At 40.6% G+C, this 19,146-nt stretch overlaps 2 protein-coding genes across 2 annotated transcripts in view; both read right to left on the bottom strand.

Annotated features, from left to right (window-relative positions):
* LOC119400563 (uncharacterized) overlaps positions 1 to 19,146 on the bottom strand; it is a 273,061-nt gene that overhangs the window by 193,366 nt on the left and 60,549 nt on the right. The window lies entirely within an intron of this gene.
* On the bottom strand, positions 1,731 to 19,051 carry LOC119400624 (torsin-1A). The gene is made up of 5 exons (XM_037667669.2): positions 18,739 to 19,051; positions 10,298 to 10,563; positions 8,033 to 8,208; positions 5,511 to 5,635; positions 1,731 to 4,736 (listed from the first exon to the last, which is right to left on the bottom strand). Exons 1-5 carry the CDS (start codon positions 18,953 to 18,955, stop codon positions 4,474 to 4,476), a joined length of 1,047 nt encoding a protein of 348 aa, XP_037523597.1. The 5' UTR covers positions 18,956 to 19,051; the 3' UTR covers positions 1,731 to 4,473.

Below are 19,146 nucleotides of genomic sequence, written 5' to 3' on the forward strand. Positions count from 1 at the left end.
TGATGACGTCACAAGTTTTGACAATCTATGACGTGATGATGATGCCATCACATGATTATTTTTTGCATCAATCGATTGAAGCCGCCGATGGTCAATTTTCGTGTTTGATAAAGCATCTGATGCTTTCGCATTAATATTGCGTATTGAACGTTAACAACCTGGCCTTACATACCAAACTGTCCTCCACCATGTCACCTCCTTGCCATGCGCGAAACAGCTTCGCTTAGGAGTCACTTCACAGAGTGAAATGGCTCAACTTTTTTTAAAATGTTTATTGTGATAACAATTATATGGACGCTCTCCTCGGATTTTTGCCGTCGCCCTTGCCGTAATTTTCTGTATAAAGACCAAATTAATAACATCACCACGCGCATTCTAGCCGCGGGCAAAAGCTCGCGAGCGCTGGCGACGAACGCGGCTAAAGCGGAGATTAAGCTAGCCAGCTGTCCGTCTCCGTTGCACGGACAGCGCATGAGATAACATCTTCCCGCGTGCGAACCTGCCGTCGATTGCTCATCAAACAAAGAGGAAACGCCCTGCCCGTCTTTCGTAAGGAGCATGAAAGGACGCCAGGGGAGAGGGGGGGGTGCGAGGGGACCGCATCGTTCGAAGGGCGCAGTCGCTTGCATGCGCGCCATCTCAAGGCATCAGGAGACGGCTCGTAAACTTGCTGTGCTCTCAACGCTTACTTCGTGTTTAGAGAACTCAGAGCAAGAAAACGCTTCGGTTCCTGGAGCGGCCATATTCCCTTAAACCAGTGTTTTGTTGAGTTACGCGAGATCGAATCCAAAAGAGTTAGCTACTAGCCTTACTTCGTTTAACAATACAATTTGTTGGTATCGCATTGCTTCGCCCTTAAGCGAAACCGAGTTTTTTTACCCGTCAGCTATTGACCGCCGAAAGCGAGGGGCAGACGTGTAACATGGGGTAGCCGCTTCACTGTGGGCCGTCAGCGACGGGCCCGCTACTGACAGCTGCGTATTTGCGGCTGCTCCGACCAGGATATATGCTTTTATTAATGAGATGAAATTTTTAAAAAGCAAGCAAAAAATTCGAATTGGAACCCTAGCAAGTGAGCTCGAAAGGGCAGGGCCTTTTAGGGGGTATTTGATTTGACGGTGATAGATGCCCCCAAACCCGAGACTTTGGCGCAGTTTGGCGCAATTTTCGTCGATATTATCAGGATGGCGCAGTAAATACAATTTGGCGCACTTTGGCGCAGTTGGCGCAGGAGTGGAATCACTACATTAAGAAATTTGCAGGCATAAAATGGTAGTATGTATTGTCTTGCACAGGACGGGGTAAATTGGCAATCATTGGAAGAGGCTTTCAACCTGCAGCGGACACAAAATAGACTGATAATGATGACAAATGCTGATATCAAACAGTGTTGCTGTCCCTATCCTAACGAGTTTTGCTTTATGTAAATGCAAAACAGCAAAGGCAAATCCCCATTAATAAGGTGCATATGTATCCCAGAAAAGATGTGTGCGCCTCCCGGCCTTGCCTCCCTTCCCTCTGTTATGCCTTCCCGAAGTTTTAAAAATTGCTAATTTACAGGTTGGCAGGTACGTGCTTTGGAGCAGGCTAGCACACCACAAACGATTTGGAACAGGATGGCATAAGTGATATATAACTTCCACCCCTGCAAGTCTTGCAGCTCTTACCGGTGACAAAAACATTTAATGTAAAAGAGTGACTTGCGTGGATAAATTTTCAACATTCCAGACTTTATTTCAATTGAGATCTAATTTACAAAAATTTATTACGCACCAATGATACAATTATAAATTTAGTAGAACACACTATCCTGCATGTTACAAAAGCATACTGTACACTTCAAAATATCACTTCACAAATAATGCTTACCTTGATAGCTGGGTTGTATCACTTGTATAACGAGGCATTTGCAACAAGACAGGCATGCAACACCTTAAAAAACATTCCTAAAATCAGAGAAACACTGACTCTATGCACAGTAACATGCTCCTGAAGGAGAAACAGCATTTAGGAATCAGTTCTCACTAGTTAAAAAAAATCACCTGGCTAAATGTCGAGATGTAAGGCATGACTACTCATCTTGCAGCCCATACACAATAGTAGACATTTTCCAAATTCAGCACACACTTGTTAAGGCAGAGGGTCTCACATGACTAGAGACAGAACATTTAAAGTAAAATGTACCCCTTTTTTTTTAAGTTAAATCTACTAGCAAAGTCAGAAAATGGAAGGATGAAGCAAACATTGCCTGCTAAATTTGGTAGCTGACAGTATAAACTAGTTTCACTGAGCTTGTCTTTGTCTGTTTGGTGCACAGCCTGCATTTACAGAAGGCCCTCCGAAACAACAAAATGTTATGCAAGCAGCAGCACTCTGTTGCATGCATGGAGTGAAATGCCACTGATATGATGGTTAATCTCAACATGTTTTTAAACTGCTAATGATTTACAAAGCTTTATGAGTAATAAACGGGCCAGTAGATACCACATTAGTAAAAATCTTAGACATAAACCTCAAAGCCTGAAATAAACATGCACAAAAAAAACCACATGAACTACAAAAGCACGGCATGACTGCATCACTGCCAACACAATACGATAAGTTAATTGTTACATGGGCTCCAATTTGTGCTGCAGATTCAGTACTATGTAAATGTTCATCAGCTTTAGCATATCCTTCCACTAATAAACTTCCAGGGCGAGAATGACTGAACCAAACGTTCAACTTGCTCACACCATGTTTCAACTGACACAAAAAAGTTTGGCAAGTGCTCAGGGTTCAGGCAGCTTTCAGGGCACCAAGAGTGTTGTACATGTTAATGTCTTCTCCTACAGTAATGGAAGGTTGAATTCATACATGAAATAGAAATATTGACAGTAACTATTCATTGTCAGCTTTTAACATCAACAATGACCATTGTTGCACTCATTCTTCTGCGCCACATCACTAGCTGCCAACATCATGTGTGACTGCTATCACATTTTAAGCATCCATTGGGTTACCTCCACAAAAAGACAGAAAAATGCAATGTAAAACTGGGATTGTCAGCAAAACAAAAATTGGGAGTGTATGCATTTGAGTGCTTATTTCGTTTTGTCAATGACCATTTTAATTTAACATGTTTTCCATGGCCTTGAAATATACTATGCATTTTGAAGGTTGTATTGTAGGTGTCTGCCGTGGAATAAGGCCATGTGTTTTTCTTAATATCTGGGCCTTTACTTATTTTGCGTGCTTTAGTACTAAGATATTGGAGTGCCTCTACGGTAAATAAAAAAAAATAATCATGATCATAAATTAAGACATGCTTCAACACATGTCATAGTATCAAGCTTATGTCAACTTCTGGATTATGTAAAACAAGTCCTCCAAAAGCTTTATAGGCCCATATTTTAAAAGTGGCAACGCGATTATATTTTGGTGGTTGAGGACAAGATCATAAAGTTTACATTGAGAGCGCGTTTTGCACAACTAGTGGAGAATAAAAAAAAAGCTGCTGTAAAACACAGCTTCAGAAGCCATACATCATCATCAATGTAAAAAAAGCCCAATGGCATTAACACATTTTAATTTCTTTTTCTTGTCCACAACTGGATGCGCAACTTGGGGAACAATAGCAAACACAGTCACATGAAAGTAGTGGATCTATTTACCTTGTCTACTTTATGCTAGCGTACTACTCCTTTATATTCGCAATTGTGCTTCAGATTCATAACCCTGCAATTCATCCTGCATGTCCGTTAATGTTCATAATGTGCCAAGATACTTGGATGTTAAATAGCAACAGCACACATGATGATGCACAAAAAAAAAGAATTCAGAGTAACTGCCTATCTCGCAGGGTATGGATTTTCTTTTTTACTGAACATATGAAATTGAAATTGTTGAGAGCAGCATGCCTAGATGGGCAATCACAAGCACCAGGCTTGAACCAACGCATCTCTCTCAGAACGGTCTTTCAGACGAGTGACACCAGTATCCAGAAATTGCACTTGCACCAAATCTATGCTGTGATGAAGCCAAATACTGGCCCAAACGCAAGACTGCTTCTGATTAGCAAGAATAGAAAACCTCATTCATAAGCTGTGGCTCCAGCTAGCGTTTGTGTAAAATGGAGCATGTGTACTAAAGGCTAAAGGTGAACAGGCTGATTTCTATGTGGTGGTTGAAGTTCGTGAAACTACCAGTAAGATCTCACTCGCACACACCACACACATTATATCTCTGTTATCCATATAACTGGTCCTCAAACGTAGGCATTGTTCTGGTGGAGACACCACAAAATGAATCGAAGCCAGCAATAGTGTCAACAGATGCACGCAGTATCACTGACTCAAAGAGCAAAACCATTGCTGGTGCTGACAGAAACAAACAGAGAAAAGAAAGCCTGGTTTTGTATTGCCCACAGAAAGCAAGTGCAATTCCTGAGTACTGGGTAAAAGGTAAAAAAAAAAAAAAAATAGAAGTCCCTACTCATATCTTTTCTGAGAAGCCCAAGTGCTGAGCCACCTTTTGGTGAATTTTCTTGCACCCTGTCGAAGAGTATAGTGAATATTCTGCTGGTATATAGTCCAGTTCATTGGCAATGTCTTCTACAAGTTTGTCATTAGCTGTGCGGCTGCGGCGTTTGAACTCATCTCGGATGCAGGCCATGATTTGTTTCCTTTCAAGTGGCAGGAATGGCACGAACACATCAATCAAGTTCTTCTGCACAATGTCAGCACGATAGAGGCCTCCTGCAGAGATGAGAGTGGCGATGACAAACATAAAAAAATGGAACAGAACATCTTTGTTTTCTAATAGTCAAGACATCCAAAATTATTTGCCTACTGAATTACCATTGCAGCTTGTACTATGATGGTAACAGAGTGTACACTTGACTCTTGAAGACACATAAAAATGATGCAAAGTTTTATGTGGAAGCTAGCTGGAAGACTGCACAAAGCCAAATTGGCACATTCCTAAGAAGAGCTGATGCAGCCAGCATAGGCCAAACTGAAGATAGAAAAATTATTCATCATAGTCAGCCAGGTAAAAGTAAACCAAAGTGGTAAAGTTTCACCAATCACCTGGTTTTACGAACAGTATTTATTAAAACTCTTAAAGCATCCGAATATGGGTTCAGATTGTGAAGTGGCAATGTGTCTTATGCTAAGCTCCATTGTGCCTGCATATGTTGACTTCCACTGAAATAAGTTCATATTGAATGCACTCAAACAATTCCAGCTGAGCTTTTCACCAGAGACTCTAGAGTCAGATCATAAGGAGAAACGTGAATGCCAGGAACATGACAAGTGCAACCTTACAAACAAGTGCTACATTTACACTGTGTAGTCAGAGGGGCATACAAAGTTATTTCAGGCACCTGCAATTTTTTCGCAGGCAGTGGCACGCCTATGCATCACAGCCAGAAATTAAATGTGTGATTTCACACTTCGTCAATCTGAACCAATGCAGCTGTTGCAGTGACCCAATAAGACATTCCACTTACAAGTAAAAGCCTGCCTTACCTTTTTCATTGAAGCTCCCTAACTCAATTACTTTTTCCATGTCATTCAGCCTGACCTTGCTACGATCTATGCCATCCTTCCAGGCATCCAGTGTGGCACGGGCGATCACATCTCCAGCAGTGTTACTGAAAATGATATCAGTAATCAGCACCACACAGCTTATGGTATTGATTACTACGCACATTCTTAGTATTAGAGCATTAAGTGATCCTGCCTTGGCTGCACAAACTAAATTGGGGCAGCTGCGTCCTTGCCCACATGAGCTATTAATGAGTGTATTTATTAATTCACAAAAAATCCCACATACTTATAAGCACTCTCAAGAAACTCAACCTTAACAAAAATCAAAACATAGTGATTTATTTGGCAATTTACGCTGCAAGCTTTATATCTTAACAACAGCAATTTTCACTTACTAATAATCACATGGTTTAAATCAGATGAGAGTTTCTAAGGCACACTGTTAAGATTAAACTACAGACTGATATTAATTTAGAATGCCACCTCTACGCTTGTACTAAAGCTACAAAGTAAACAGTTGGATCAATACACTATGTCAGTGCCGCATTATAAGTTTGAAATTAGCTGCATATGTCTTGCTCTTTCTTTTTAAAGAATTAACAGTTAAGAACTTGTGCTGACAATAACTAAAGGCAGGTTTGTTATTTAGAAATTTGTAACAATGTTTGATAGCATCACAAGAGAAACAGAGTTCATGGTTAGGAGTCTGCCTATTCAGCTTTGCAGTACATGCATCCAAAAATTTTCACAATAAGCAAGGAAGTGCATATGGCACACACAGCTTACCATTATACCTGAAAATAAAAGTCAACAATCATTGCAGGATACTGGTAGTAACTAAAGGGTGCAAATTTGAAAGATAACAAAGAAGCACTAGAAGAAGCTAAGAACCATGGAATGAGCAGTTAATTAAAAATATTTGGCATAGCATCAAAAGGGTGAAACTGATTAGATTGAGATTAAGAGGTATATATAGAGTTTCTCGGGCCATGTAATGCAGACAACCAGTGGACGAGTTCTTTAATACCCAATCAAAGAGCTCTGCCAGTTATCAATGGGTGCTAAGAGAAAGGAAATTCAGAGCCATGTATACCCAGTATACATGGCTCTGGGAAAATGCAGTCAACAATTGGGGAGGATTAGGGGAGCTATTTTGTATGCGTTCTGTGACAGAAACGAAACGTCATGAGAGGACGAGAGGGAGCAAACAGCCAATAGACGAGCTGAAGAAATTCAGAAATGTTTTCAATGCAAGAAGAAATATAGAATTATTACAGCTGAACATCAATATTGGGAGGCATTGTCTTTCAAAGCTTGAAATTGAAGAGCACAATGACTTTAACATCTTATTTGTGTTAATGTCTTGAGTAGGCGCTAGGTGGTGTTGCAATTGCGCGAGTCGTTCGGTGTTGGGGGGCTGGTTGCGATTTTCACAAACTATCGGTGCGGAATTGGAGTAGCCGTACACAAGGCAGGCTAATTTGATTCTCTGGCCCCAGCGCTTAAGTTTCAACCTAATTCAAGTCGTCCGGAGACCATTCTATATCCGTTCTATCGGACAGGACGGTGTCTCCGTACGTTCTGTGCCCGTTCTTTGCCAAAATGATTGACAGCACTATCTTTTCCGGTTGCTATTCTCGTCTGACCGTCAGATGAGCCTCGACCGATCCCGTGCAGCTCCTTCTCGTCTTCTCGTGACGTTTCAATCCATTCTGTCACAGAACACATACAAAATAGCTCCCAAGGTGCTATGATGAGATTAGGAAATTTACAGACTTAGGATGGAGTCGGATGATGGTAATTGAAGGGTGCTAGGAAGCTCTTTCATTAGGTATTAATAAACAATAGCAACAATGATGACAATAATAAATCAAGCAACAATGACGACCTTACGTGTCTTTGAATGCAACCTACTGCTCTATTTAATTCTGGGGTTTTATGTGCTGAAACCAGAATATGATTATGATGCCAGCCGTAGTGGGAGACTCCAGATTAATTTTCTTTGCTTGGTGATCTTTAATGTGTGCCTGTATCTCAGCACATGTCGTGGACCAGGAGGTGTCACATAATTAAAGCAGCATTGTGGTCCTCATTCCAATAACAGCTGTAGATAGCATGCTTTGTTAAATACCAGGGCTGTCTTGTGGGAAACCTTGTTAAAAGAAACCCATAAATACAGAGTGCTAAAGGGATGTTAATATACCTGGTGCATGAGTCGTTCATACTTTGAGACATGCACCTTGCTCATTTTTCTTCCCTGGCATATGCTGGCTTTCAAATTCAATGCCTTGTTAGACAGCGTCTTCCAAAACATTGCTGTTATTCCATCATGAACCTTTCCAATGACGCAAGAAGTGATCTCGAGCTAGCACTATACCTTTGCAAGGGATTTGAAAAAAAATGTCACAAGTGTTTGACATGGAGAATAAACTGATATGTCCAGGTGCGATATATCTAGGTTTGACTGTGGTTCTCCAAGAGTACCGAGTAGGCACACTTACCTGAGAAAAATGAAGATGGATTTTCTGTAGTCAACTTCGTCTAGCTTCTCATGAAAATCGAGGTAGGGCTTAATGATGTCAATAAGGCCATTCGGCATTTTGTCAATCTCATCAAAGATAAACAATGACCGTCCACACTCCTTCACCTTTGCCTCAATCTCCTTCTGCAATGTTTTCTGCATGGTGCATGCACAAGGATACAAACTGCCATTAGAGATGAACAATAGCATTTTAACAATTATAGAGCACTGAGGATAAGTTGGTGAAATGCACTTATTTATAAGGAGCTGTGTACATCAGCTTGCATCACCACTTGGGTGTTAGGTGTGCTTTTGGTGTGCAACAAATTTATATCTAATGATACATCAGCAGGCAATGAATTCAAATACTATTCACTGGTGCTATGTTCCAATCTAACATGTCATAAATTAAGGCCTATGTTAATTGATGATCCTAATTAGGATGATTATTGTTCATCAGAGAATATGCCCACTTTGTGACTGCCAGTGCGGACACCTCACAATCAACACCGAAGCCCTTCAAAATTAAGTTCGTAAGCAGGTTTTGTATTATTGCCTCATTTGAAAATTAAGAGAAGGGAGCAACACTGACAGTTAATAGGCTTTGTTGTAACCACCTGTTATACAGAAACAAATCCTACCATAATTTAATGAACCAACTTTGGAATCGATGGTGCTAGTAGCCTATAGATCCTTCTCAGGCACAATTATTGTGTACATCGACAGCTGGACTACAATATACTTGGGCATAGCATGTGGGTTTAGAAGCACGATTCAGGTTTGCACAGCTCTTCTAAATATATACAATACTTGCTTAATCTCTACTCAACAAATAAATCAACTGCATCACAATACATTTAGTCACAGCACAAATAAATTTCAGAAGCCAATGGCAATGTGAAAGATGGGATGCATTCCATTGTGCAAGCGTCAAAAGTTCATTTATGCTAAACCGTTATTCCATTACACAAGACACACAAATGAGAGCCTGTATACTCAAGGTGTCCTGCAGATCTGCTGATCTGTAGTCACAGTACACACTAAAAAAAAGTGGCACGTTTCCATGCATGTTCTTATCACGCATAATAATTGTCACCTATCTTGCATGCCTTTCCTTGCTTTAACACAGCGTGCCCAGTATTTAATGGTCTCTAATGGTATTCAAGTTATCGGCATGACAGCACTCTTGATAGGAAAGTGCTGAGTGCATAGTTTTCAAGAAAGGAAAAGCAAACAATCCAGATGATTATTGTTGCTTGACAGAAAGACACCCAAAGGGACACAATTATTTTTAGAGAGTAGATGCAACCAAATTATGACATGTACACCATGATATCAACAGCACAGCATTAATTTGTTCTGCTATTACATCCATATAGATACGCTAGAGCTAACAATAAAAGAGGCGGAAGACAAAGTGCAACCTTTTTCATAAATTCATCTTTAAGTGTAGTTGTAATTATAGAGCTTTACATGCCAAAACCACAACATGATTATGAGGCAAAGTGTAGTGGAGGAATCCGGATTAATTTTGATTACATGGGGTTCTTTAATGTGCACCTACACCTAAGTACACAGGTGCTCTTGCGTTTGAACCCAAACGAAACGCAGCTGCTGCAACCAGGAATCAGACCAATGTTCTAGAGCTTACCTGGAAAGCTACTACGGTGGGTCAACATGCAGCTAGTCTCGCCCGCTAAGGATATTTTTGCATTCTATGAAGATATCACAGTACATTGATAATTCTTTACTTGTATATTTTTATTACGCTTTTTTTTGTCTCTGTCTCACAGAGTTTCTAGCAAAGATAATATATTTCACTTCTCTTTGACACAACCATATTAAAAATTACAACTAAAAGTAAAAACTTGCAAGGGAGAAATACAATAATTATTATATTTCCCTGCCAGAAGAAATAAGCACATAAGGAAGAGGAGAACAAAACAAGGGATTCTGATTATATTGTGAATGTATGCTGCTGCAAGCCCCTTTTTCTTCATCTTCAGCTAACTAAACTATTGTCAACCAGCTAGTCCAAGCAGTTTGTGTTTCTCCAAACACTCTCAAGCGTCTTATTTTGTAGCTGGCAGTTCTAGAGGTAACCCCTTAACATTGTTTAGAAAAGAAACTACTAAAGCTTCATTTGAGAGATCCTGTCTTGAGACATATCCCATTTGAAACCAGACTTCAACATAAAATCAAGAGCAACAGTGTCATACCTGCAGTGGCATGATGATGTACTCACTCTGTATTTGGGTACCTCATCCTGATGAGGAAAGTGCTTTGTGGAGACATAAAGGCTGACATATTTGCTGTTCATGCCCTCTTTGTAAAGTGCTTCTGCAATCATGGAGCTGGCATAATTTTTACCACCACCTGTCCAGCCATGAAACGACAGCACCAGAGCTTTCTTTGGTGCTGGGTTTTGGAAGTGGTCCTTCAGAGCCCGCACGATGGCACGATGCACTAGTGGTTGTCCATGCAACCGAAACTTGAGCATGTTGTCTAAACCTGCAGCATAAGAAAAATGCTAGATATTAGGTAACGGCTGTAAGATAACAAGCTTTCACATTACACGTGTACAAAACTGCACCTTAGTTTTCCTAAACAGTACAATAAGGCAACTGTCCTGGATATAAATCTCACCAAGTTCAATCAAAGCTGCAGGCCAATTAATTCTAGCCCTAAGGTTTATATCCCCAAGACAACAAAACAATAGCAAGAGGCCATAACAACACTGTGTACCATGAATCTACCAACAGAATAGCTTGTCTAAAGTAAAATTAAAGTAGGTTTTGTGAGTGATGGAACACACAGCAAGCAGGCCTTGAGTGTAAACCAAGAGAGCCAGATATAATACAGATGTGCATCAGGTAGTTTCGTAAATGAAAGAAGCAGGTGGGCCAGTATCACAAAATGGCATACATACCTCATATTAGCCATGAACCAAGCCTGTTTTTTTTTTCCGTCATTCATATAGAGAATGAAATAATAAAAAGTTTGTTTACCAATAAAAACAAGGAACATACTGCCAATACATTTTCAAAGAGCTGTCTTAGGAAAGTCTGGTTACATTTTTAAAGAGCTGTCTTTGGAAAGTCTAGTATACATTAATAAATTTGCCTTCAAACAATCTGCTTTAGGAGTCACACCTGATCTAAGAAAGACATTGACATACAGCAGTCACTGACTGTTAAGGTTAATAAAAGGTTGGAATGACCACACACAACTGACAACACAATAATATTTTGTGTGCCATGGTAACAACATGCCTGAAAACACACATTACCATAGTCCAGGTGCACAGGTAAATTTGTAAGAACTGTTACTACAAAGTGCAACAATTTATTAGTCCCTATCGTGTCAGTATTGTTATATTGTGTCAGTGTTAAAGCAAGTCAAAAGTCTATATCGCATCAGATTGGAAAGTTGCATGCCTACATGAAAAACTAGTGAAAAACTATATTAGTGTACAAAAAGCAATCATGACAAAGATGGTCAATAAGTAATTAACTAACAATATGCCCAAAATATTTTTTTAAAAAGTTCAAGCTAAACCAAGGGCGCTATCGTGGAGTAATGCTTTATGCCTTATTCTGTGCTATTCTTATCATCATCCACCACTCGCAGCTGGCTGATCGCGTTGGTAACGCGGACGGATCGTCGCTCTGACCAATGGCCAAGTGTGAAAAGCACGAAAAGCATTGGCATCGAAAAAGGCATCGTTCCACGATTGCACCCCAGTGTTATTGCACAATCTTCAGCATTCAATTATTGCACTTAAGTTGTATGAAACCACCACGAATTTATGTTACATAAAGAAGCACACATACATTATTGCAAGATAAATCTACAACATACATCAGCCACGGCAACTGTAATGCTATCAAGAAACCATCACCTTAGCATGTCATGAAAACAGGTGGAGGAGCTGTGATTGTTACATACAACTGATGAGCAGATTATTGCAGTAGTCAAGGTTGCCCTGTGATCTTCTTGTTAGGAGCAATAAACAATGGAATTATAAGCGACAAGAAAAGCAACAGCAGGTGACCAAGCTTATGCTCTTGAATGCAAAGTAGTACAGCGCAAAAGACGAAAGAATGGGCGGTGGCCAGCTATCAGCATCACAGCCATTGTGTGGCTTACAACCAATGCTTAGGCTGATGATGCACGGATCAGCAGTTACACCATGCAAACACTACCTTCGATTTTTGTAATGTAACAAGAGGCACTAGTCAATTCACAATTTCTTGCATTTTGAAGGAATCATGGCTTCATACTGCTGTCACAGCATTCACTGTCAGATGTACTTATGACCATGATTGCAATTTTTGCCAGCTGAGATAAGTGCACCTTGTTCTGCCATACATTTGCTCACGCCCCATCAACCAAATAATCATGATTAAATCATTATTCGGAAAATTGGAAAGTAAGAATTGCCCCGCACCAGCACAAGGCACTACTGCCAAAAAAATCAACTTCAGCGCTTGTCAAATGGGTGTCACAGTGCTACAGTTGACCTGCCAGGGGGGGGGGGCTGAGCCCCTCAAGAAATGGAGGGGGGCCGTGACTTTAAGCCCTGGCACTGCCATTGTGGAATTGCTCTCTATATATTCCAGTAATGCCAACTATGACCAGGAAGCAACTGCGATTTCATTGCCATGATAAATATCTGCTGAATAAGAACCTTTGCAAATCATTTTTAATGTACCTGTAAATGGAAAACAAATTGAGTTCTGGTTCAGTTCACCTATTACCAATTCACCAATTACAATGTCTCAAAAGGAATCAGCAAGTCAGACACCACTGGGACCATATGCAACTACTCTCAGCTACAACTGTCAATATATTTCAGAAACAAATAACACTGGAACCAGTTGAACACTTTCACTAGGGTGGCTAGACCACAGCACAAAACAATGAACAATACGGACTTTAGAGGTCCTCTTGGATATTACATGGACTGCAGATTTGTAAATGTGCAAATTTATATCAAAGAACCATGGGCGTAGGCAGGATTTTGTCTTGATGGTTGCAAACCTGTGTTTCAATGCAGTCTGGGAGGGAGGAGCGCTGGTGTGGTTTGGGTGAAGGTAAGTTGGGGGGGAGGCAAATGCCTTTTTTGCACTCCCCTGCCGATGCCCATGCAAAGGACACTTCAATTACACTACACAATTTATTCTGCAATATAAATGCAAGTAACTCCCTAAAAACGCGAGATGCAAACAAGAATGTGTGGAGACACAAATTGCTTTTGAATTCAGCAAGCTCACAATTGGGTGCCTTGCTCGCATAAGCAAGGCACCCACTGTATGCGGTTCCATATAGGGTACAGCAGACATCATACTTTGCTTTAAAAAACTTCTTTATGGTCAGACTTTGAGCTCAAGGATGCATCTCATATCTTTGTTTACTTGTGTCTTCCAATGTAAAATTTTCTTTTAAAGGGCGCCTAAACAACCTCTGCATATACAAATAACTATCATGTTATTCTCTCCTGGCATTTTCTGTCCTTTTGCTGCACTTTGCAACACCAACAGGGTGATTTACGTGACATGACTAGGGTACAAGGTCATGTGTGGTCTATATATGAAATATGTTATGATTTGTCTGGTGTCACACTTTGTCATGCACGATCAATTGAATTCACATTGTGCAGTGGGTACTGCACAAGTGGAGATAACAGCATGTAGCCAAAAATCACGCATTCCTCGCTACACTCAGAACTGACATTTCCCACATCTCCTAAAGAAACAAACGTTGCGGAGAAAATGGTGCTTGTAGAGAGGAAAGAGAAGGCTAGAATGAAACCACTCTTTCACCTTTGAATTGTTGTATCTCTTCTGTTGTAAATAAATAATGTCCTCTTCAATGCTCTTATTTCCTTTTTGGTTATCTTAAAAATTAACAATATCAAACGACTCTCCTCCAGCAATTAGGAACACTTAATTTCTCTGTCCTTTTCTTGGTTTTTCAAAGACTTCTGTTAACAATATGGCCATGATTTACAAAAACCCTTTAGTGACAAATTTTGATTCTGTAAGTGGTATCTCAATGGCTCTCTGCAGCACCAGCAGGCAATGTCACATTCATAACAAGACTATTACCTAGCCTCATTCTTTGTGGAAAGTATGCATTATTAAAGGCCTCCTACAAGTGGACGCAGTTGCATTGTGCTAGTTTGAGGTTCGTTTACGCACTACACTGTGTATATTTTTCACTCACTGCCTCTGACAAATCACTTCAAAAATATGTGAAGTGGGTTCCCTTTGTAGCTTTGCGCTATTACTGTTACGTAGATGACAATTTTTTCTTTATAACGCTCCCTGCAGGTTTCTACATAACTGATTCGCAAAATCAGTTACGTAGAAATCCTGCACTTTAGTACCTACACTTCAAGTTGTCAGTATATTTGGGCCACTCTGCAATCTGCTAGCCTCTTGGTTAGCTGAAATGATAGACTTACTGCCTCAGAAAAGTATTGATTCTGGATTCAACTCTCAGATCTCAGATCAAATCTACTCAGAAGCTTTCATTCTGAGAAATTCATTTGGGTTTCCTTAGTAGCTTCATGCTGCTGTTTATGTGGATGACAATTTTTCATCTCGAGGCATGCAACTGTATGAGAAATGGTGCTCTCACCCTTTGCACAGCCTAAACGGTAAGTAGCTTTTTCATTTTGAGTGCTCACTTTCTTATATGCATAACTACTCTACTAAAGTTGCTGGCAGTAATATGAGTCAAATTGCAGAAATGAAGAAGACCTATGTTCAAAATGGCACAGCCTGCCTGTGAGCATTCTTCCCAGTTGACCACAGTGGTAAAGAACCACAAACATCCATTACGTTAAGCGCATTGTTATCAACTGTCAACAGAGGCTGGCATAACTGGCATAAGCAAGGCACCCAAAAGGATCTATTTCATTGCAGAGTCCTTCCAGCACGTTGTAGATCATCATTTCAGCTGCCTCTACAGCTATACAATACCGAAAGCTAAGCCTGTGCTCTGTTACATGGTCACCTTGAGTGTTAATACTTCCAAGTGGATGGCTTACAATGTACGTACACCAAGGTCACCGTGTTCATAGTCTTACAAAGGTAGTCACTTGAATAAGTGCTGAGCTGGGTCAACCCCTCTCTTACAGTCTTGCTTCTATACCACATCACTGGCAGTTTTCGGTTGTTTGAGATTTCAAAGCACCGGCTGTCACATTCCAGATAATTGACTTCATCTTTTAAATGGGCAAGAATTACATTAAGGTAGGAAAGGGCAGCCCTGAGAGCTGCTGCTTGCAACATCACTGGTGACACAGCATTAGCAGCGACATCTCAGGTCAATGCATGGGGTGGCTTTCCAAAGGAAGGTAAGAGAGGACACTTTACCAATCATCACCAATATTTCAAGAAAAGCAAAGTGGTGTTACTAAGGTTTGCTAATTTATTTTGTAAGCCAAGCAATTTTCACAGTGCAACAAGTGCCAAATCAGTGAATGAAGTCTAATGATTTTTCTTGCAGCAGTTGCCTTAGATGCACGCTTTTACAGAGCCAACCGTAACCTACCGCATAGGGCAAACGTACACCTTATTCAAGTTCCCTCCTTGCCAAAATATAGTAAAAGAAGTGCCAAATCAGTAGAATACAATAAGTGGCACTGTGCTGGAACAGTTATTTGCAGTCAATCACAAAACTTTGAGATCGCATGAGCATGAGTCAAATACGCCTTCGTCGCCTCCAATGCATCAGCATCAGTCTTAGAGTAGCGCTGGGCAGCAAATTTGTCCTTTTGCTGTTCACAAGTGTGTGAACTTTCTTGCATAGCATGAGGCTTCTATTGTTTAATAGCAGATAAGTTATCCAACCTTGAGTGAAATCAAAGTCGTACAGGACATTGAAATTCCATGTGCAACTAACAATGAGCTTAGAAAGGCCCCACAAGACATGTCCCATAAAAAAGCAGCCAGAGAAGACGGCATAACTATGGTGTACTGGAATAGGGCAGTGTGTTGTCTGGCGCCGTAAACTTGGCTCTTTTTGCAATGACGGCCAGCGGTGCCAGAGCACATCATACTACTGTGTCACCACCAGTTGTCGCCCCTGAAGTAATTTATGGTAAGCTGAGATACAAAGCCTCCGAGATTAGTAGTTTTAGTTGACGCACTCATCGTGAGTCTACCTGGGAAACTCGTTAATGGCTCCCTTCTGTTTCTCATGATGTTAAATAAATGTCAACATTATATTAATACACAAGAATGGAGATTTAAAATACTTGAAATCTAGACCCATCAGCTTACTTTTATTAATATACAAAATATTCACAAAGGTAACTTAGAATACAGTAATACAGGGACCTGACTCTAATCAACGAAGAGAGCAAGCTGGCTGCAGAAAGGGGCACAGCCGTGTGATCGAACAGGTAAGTGAGAAATATGCTGAAAACAACAAACCCCTTTATATGGCTTTCACATACTGAAAAGGTATTTGACATGGTAGAGATACCAGAAGTCTTGGAAGCACTGCATCGCTGAAGAATACTTGAGCCACATGTGAATACCTTAGCCAACATCTACAAAGACTCCCGAGCTGTGTGCATCTCCAGAAGAAAAGCCAAAAAATTGCCATCGAGAAAGGGGTCAGGCAAGGAGATGCAACTTCTCCAATGTAGTTCACAGAATGCTTAGATGTACTCAAACAACAGAAATTGGAGTAAAGATTAGAGGAGAATACCTCAGCAACTTATGGTTAACAGATGACATTGTGCTCTTCAGCAGTAATTGCAACAAATGACTAAAGACATCAACTGAGAAAGTGCTAAAGTAGGGTTGAAGACGACAAAGATAACGTTCAATAGCCTGGCAAGAGAACAAGAATTCACGATCGGCAAAAAGCCCCTAGAATCTACGCAAGAGTATGCATGTCTAGGTGAATTATTAACAGGGGATCCTGCTCATGTAAAGGAAATTCACCGAAGCTCACCGAAAATTCACCGAGGAATGAGGGCGGGCTGGAGGGCATACAACAGGCATTGCCAAGTCATGGCCAAAAAATTTACCACTGACCCTAAAGCGAAAAGTGTACAATCACTGCATATTACCAGTACTAAGATATATGGTTGAAACTTCGAGAACAAAAATGAAATGCGAGAAAGTGTTAGGAAAAACACAGCATGCTATGGAACGGAAAATTATAGGCGTAAAATTAAGCAATTGGAAGACAGCAAGGTAGATCAGAGAGTAAACAGGGGTGGTCGATATTCTAGTTGACATTAAGCAAAAAAAAAAAAAAACCTAAGCAGGTCATGTAATGCGAAGGACAAATAACCGATACTCAGTCAGGGCGACAGAATGAATATAATTAATTGGTTTTAGATGCCAAAACCCCCATTTGATCATGAAGTACGCTGTAGTTGAGACTCCAGATTAATTTTGACCCCCTACGGTTCTTAACAAGCTCCTCGATCTCAGTACAAGTATTCTCACATTTCGCCCCAATTGGGTGTCAGAATGAATGCAAAGGGATGGGAAATGCAGCCAAGGATAGCAGAAGGTTAGGTGGGGTGATGATATTAAGAACTTTATAAAAATGTAATTGGCCCGCACAAGGCTGGGTCAATTGGAGATAATTGAGAGAGGCCTTTGTTCTGCACTGGGCATAAAATAGGCTGATGATGATGATGTGCATGCATCATTGGTGGCAGCACGTGCTCAAATGTGGGCTATCTCAAACTAGGTGTTATCGGTAGACATCACCCATGCAGTTCTTCACCAGTGTTCTAGACAAGCATGTTTAACTCTGCATAAGCTGGTATTGTAGAGGCTGCATGTCCTGCGGCTTTCATGTCATACCATAAATGACTATCATTACTGCAATAACTGAAGTGTCACTTGTAAAGCATTAATAGGTTAAAACTATTTAATAAACTTATTCATTACACTGCCTCCTAGAGGGGAACAGATTACTGACACTAATGTATTTACATGTTTGATGGGTATCATTAACTTAATCTAAGCACCATAGTATACTTTTGATGACATCATAAATATTTAAAGCTGCTGGTGCACATCAAAACAAAACTGTTGAACACTGCTGGCTCAACTGTTTTGCATCAGGAATTCAGGGGTTGCGATAAAAGTGCAATGCAGAAAAAGAAGGTAGCCTTGAATGTTATCCACTTTTCATAGGGTTTAGACTCCAGTAGGAAAAATGAAAGAAAGAAAAACGTTTGGAGTTTCCAGCGTCATGACACGAGCGCCAACTCAAAAACCTTCGTTTCTTTAAAATGTTTCATTCTGAGTAGGTTCCGTGTGGTGCGCTTGACTGCAGATTAATTACGAAGGTAGAAAAAGAAAAGGAACGACCGCACAATACTCACACTCCGTCTGCCTTCGCCGAACACTTAAGTAAACATACCTAAAATAACTTGTATAAACGGCAATACGAGTAACAACGGAATTCAGCAGAAGAGTATCTTAAACAGTTCGGGGACTTACAAATTATTTAACGCGTAACATTGCTGAAACTGTGAATAGCAGCAGTGTGAGGAAGCAAGCTTCCTTAAATAGAACCTCAATAATCCTGTGCCAACTATGCAAGCATCTTACTAGAATTACTTCATTAACGTGGTCCAGCATAACAGTAAGCACCCCTGGTCAAAAGACGAAAAACAGTGATCACAAACAGTCGTACCCTTGACGTTGTCAGTCACCCAAGGAGCCGCGCAGCATTCAGAACTTTTGCATTTAAGAGCGTTCCACCCGGCGTACATCACTGAAACGCCCAAAGCAGCGCCTGCTGCAATCGCCGTGGACACTGTGACGGGTTCGAGACATTCGCATTGCCATCCTAAACTAAGCCAAATACACACAAGTGACACGCACACAACAGGTTCGCGATAAAATTTCATTACGACTGTCGTTTCGTTAAAACTTCGCACGCCGGTAAAATGGACGTTCTATTCAACCTTAATGCTGCCCGCAAATCAGGAAGGAGCCATGTTGAAAAACGAAACTTGATAAGAGTAACAGAGCAGTGTTGCCAACAAGTTGTTCACTTTTCCACGGAAGCAAACGCATAGAGCATAAGGCAAACTACGCT

Source organism: Rhipicephalus sanguineus, chromosome 1 (assembly GCF_013339695.2).
Source record: "Rhipicephalus sanguineus isolate Rsan-2018 chromosome 1, BIME_Rsan_1.4, whole genome shotgun sequence".
In the NCBI taxonomy this organism is placed as follows: Eukaryota; Metazoa; Arthropoda; class Arachnida; order Ixodida; family Ixodidae; genus Rhipicephalus; species Rhipicephalus sanguineus.